The sequence below is a fragment of the Monoraphidium neglectum genome (assembly GCF_000611645.1).
Source record: "Monoraphidium neglectum strain SAG 48.87 unplaced genomic scaffold scaffold05356, whole genome shotgun sequence".
Taxonomy (NCBI): domain Eukaryota; kingdom Viridiplantae; phylum Chlorophyta; class Chlorophyceae; order Sphaeropleales; family Selenastraceae; genus Monoraphidium; species Monoraphidium neglectum.
The window spans coordinates 1-3,284 of NW_014008274.1; the positions used below are offsets into that span (position 1 = coordinate 1).

The 3,284-nt window shown below is 65.6% G+C and overlaps 1 protein-coding gene across 1 annotated transcript; it reads left to right on the top strand.

Moving 5' to 3' along the window:
* Positions 1-2,451: 2,451 nt before the first annotated feature.
* On the top strand, positions 2,452-3,158 carry MNEG_15469 (threonine dehydrogenase; the record flags this gene model as incomplete). The annotated part of the gene is made up of 3 exons (XM_014036060.1): positions 2,452-2,571; positions 2,938-3,078; positions 3,144-3,158. 3 exons carry the CDS (start codon positions 2,452-2,454, stop codon positions 3,156-3,158), a joined length of 276 nt encoding a protein of 91 aa, XP_013891514.1.
* Positions 3,159-3,284: the final 126 nt, after the last annotated feature.

The window sequence follows — 3,284 nt, forward strand, 5'->3', positions numbered from 1 at the left end:
GGGCGCGGCGCCGTGGGCGCGCCGCGCTGCAGCCTGCCAGGCCATGGCGGGCGGGCCGCTGCCAAGGGTTGCGGCGCGGAGGGGTGAAGCGGAAGAGGGCTCGGCCCTGTGGGTGGGCGCATGCGAGGCATGTGTCGAGCCGTCAGGAAGGGATGCAGAGTGCTACAAAGCGGCGGCTGCAGCGCCTGCAGGCCTGTTTGATTGCTCAGCTCCTCCAGGCACACAGAGGTACTGTGGTCAACAGCTGGCAAGGCAGCTGCACCAAGACATCTTGATGCAGCTAGTGCTGCGGACCACAGCTGCTGGCAGGATGCTCTTGGGTGCCGAGCCATGCGGCCAGCGAGCGGGACGCCTTGCCGCCGCCACACGCGCAAGCGCCACCATCATCCTCGTTCAGGGCGGGGACGCCGTGCTTCGCGATCCCGCTGCATGCCGCACCTGTCGATGTCCTGCAATACGCTGCTCTTGCGTCACGCGCTTGGCGTTCAGCCGCTTGACAGCTGGTGTGGAGTCCGGGTTTGTGAGTTGCGTGATGGCTACGCAAGACCGCTTTGCGTGAGCGTTATGAATGCTGTGATGAACGGTTGTCGCAATCGCAAGCGTTTCACGTGGAAGAGAAGAACAGATCAGGCACACATGACGACTTCCCGATCTAGCAGCTGCCGCTTTGCAAAATCCGCGCGTCGAGAACCGGACGCAGCCAGATGCTACCGAAGTAACTCGCAAACACCAATCGAAACTTTCGAACAGTTGCTGGCACGTACATACTGTCCTGAGAAGGGGGCGCCACCGCGTCCAGCATACCCTGACGAGCGCGCCCTCGCCGCGTCCGCCTTCGCCCGCCCGGCCACGCCGAATCAGCCGCCATGCTGCCCCGGCTAGCACCAATTCTCCTAAACCGGTGCGTCACGGGCGCCTGGGCCCCAATATGCGGCGCGGCGCAGAACTCGCTCGCCGCGGGAAGCAGCGGCGTGAACCAGCGGGCGCACGCCCCCGCTTCCGGCGCCGCCGCGCCCCCGCCGCCAGCCGGGGCGCGTGGCGTGCACAGCAGCGGGAGCGCCCCCAGCCCGCAGCTCGGAGGCTATATGTTCACCGGGCGCGGCGCTTTTGAGGGCGACCCAAGCCCGGCCTCTCCGACGCGCTACCTCATTACTGGGGCCTGCGGCCAAATCGGTGCGTGCTTCGGCCGCAAGGGCGTCGCGGCAGCAGTGCGCAGCACTGGCAGCAAGAGGGTGGGAGCGAGCTCGCCAAAGCCACGAAGCAGGGCTTGTACATGCGCCTGGGGGCTGTGTCCGGAGGCCCAGCGGCCAGCCTGCCAGGGCGGCGCTCGGCCAATCGTCGGAGGTTGCAACGGCCGGCCCCGGGGCTCGCACGAGCAGCCCCCGACATGCAGTGCCGACCCCGCAGGCTGCATGCGCAGCAGCCGTGCTAGTATGCGTGTGGCCTGCTGCTGTGTGCACCCCTCTGCGTCTCGAATCTCCCCCATCTTCCCCTCCGCATCGCGTTTGGGCCCCTCCTGACCCTTCGACTGCCGCCGCGACGAGCACAGGGGCCGAGCTGGTGCCCTTCCTCAGAGCAAAGTGGGCGGGGCACTGGCAGGGCTGAAACAACCTGCGGGAAGCTGCGCCAATCTGAGCGATGTGCCAGACTCGATTGCCTCCGCTGCATTGTTCCGTTGCAATCAGGCATTGAAAAGCGGCGCCGATGCCCTCCCATCCATACAGACGCCATCCCGCCTCTGCGCCAAACGCAACGAAACACGAGTTGTTGAGCAGAGCGACGCCAACAACATCCCATTCGTACAGCCAAACAACCCTGAACCCTGGACCCTCAACCCTCAACCCTGGACCCTGCCACCCAGGGTGGGCAAGGACAACGTGATCGCGTCTGACGTCAAGACATCGCGCAGCATGCTGGAGGGCGGCCCCTTTGCATACTTGGACGTGCAGGACAGGCGAGGCCCTGGAAGTTTCAGGGGCGAGGGAGGGGGCCCGGGGTCGTGGACTCCTCCGGGGGGGACGGGTGTGAGAAAGGAGGTTGAAAAGAAGAGGACACCTTTGTTGGGGGGCAGGGGAAGACGGAGGTGGGGGGTAGCAACTCTGTGATGGAGCGAGGGATTGCAGGATGGCAATGAAAGCCGATGTAGCTAATGCAGGGGGCGACGGCGCGTTGTTAAGGGGCGCAGCACAGCGTCACCGCCCGCGCACCCAGGTCCCCCCCCTCTGACGCGTGTGACGCGGGCTGGCGCCGGCGAGCCATCCGTCATCATCGCCTGCGGTCCCGCAGGGCGCGCTGTCGGTGGCCTTGACACCTCCGTTGCGCGGCCGCAGCGGCCGCGCCCGCCCAACGCAGCTCGCCCACACGCCTCGCTTGCCCCCTCCCCCCATAAGTCCTGCTGGCGCCTCGCATGCTCCCCATCTCAAATGTTCTCCCTCCCTCCCCAGGGACAACATGGCGCGGCTGATCCTTGAGAACGGCGTGACCCACGTGGTGCACCTGGCCACGCTGCTGAGCGCCGTGGGGGAGCGCAACCCCGCGCTGGCCCTCAAGGTCAACATCCATGGCTGCCAGGTGTGTGTGCGTGTGTGTGTGTGTTTGAGTGTGTGTGTGAGTGTGTGTGAGAGTGTGTGTGTAAGGAGGGCCGCACGGGCGCTGCATATCTGGGGTTCAGGCGGTCGCCAACGTAACGGCCAACGTGGCGGCCACCAACCCTGCAGTGGCATGTATTTAGGGGTTGAAGGACCAGAATTTGCACGGGCATGTCGAGCTGAAGTGTTGCCTGCTTGCACGGGCTCATGCACACCGTGTTGGCCTTGCCGCGACATGAACTGGTGCTGCTGATTATTTTGCGAGCATTGCAGCAAGCGTGCCCCTGAGGCCTCAGATGCCACCCCTGAGGCTCACCCCAAAACACCCCGCGGCGCTTCAACCCCTCAGAACGTGCTTGAGCTGGCCGCCCAGCACCACCTGGCGGTGTACGCGCCCTCGACCATCGCCGTGTTCGGCCACAACACCCCGCGCCACGACACGCCGGACGACACCATCATGCGCCCCTCAACCATCTACGGCATCACAAAGGTGTGCTTTTGGTGTTGTGTGGCAGGCCCCGCCCGATCGCGAGGCCTGGGGACAGGCATCCGCAGGGCAGGGGCAGCTGAGGAACGTGCACTGCTGTTGTTGACGACCTGCGGCACCTGGTGTTGAGGATGCTGCTGTGCGCCTACACAAGACAAGCTGCAGGCCCCCGCCTGCTCGCCGCTCTTTACTCTCCCCCTCCCCCCAGC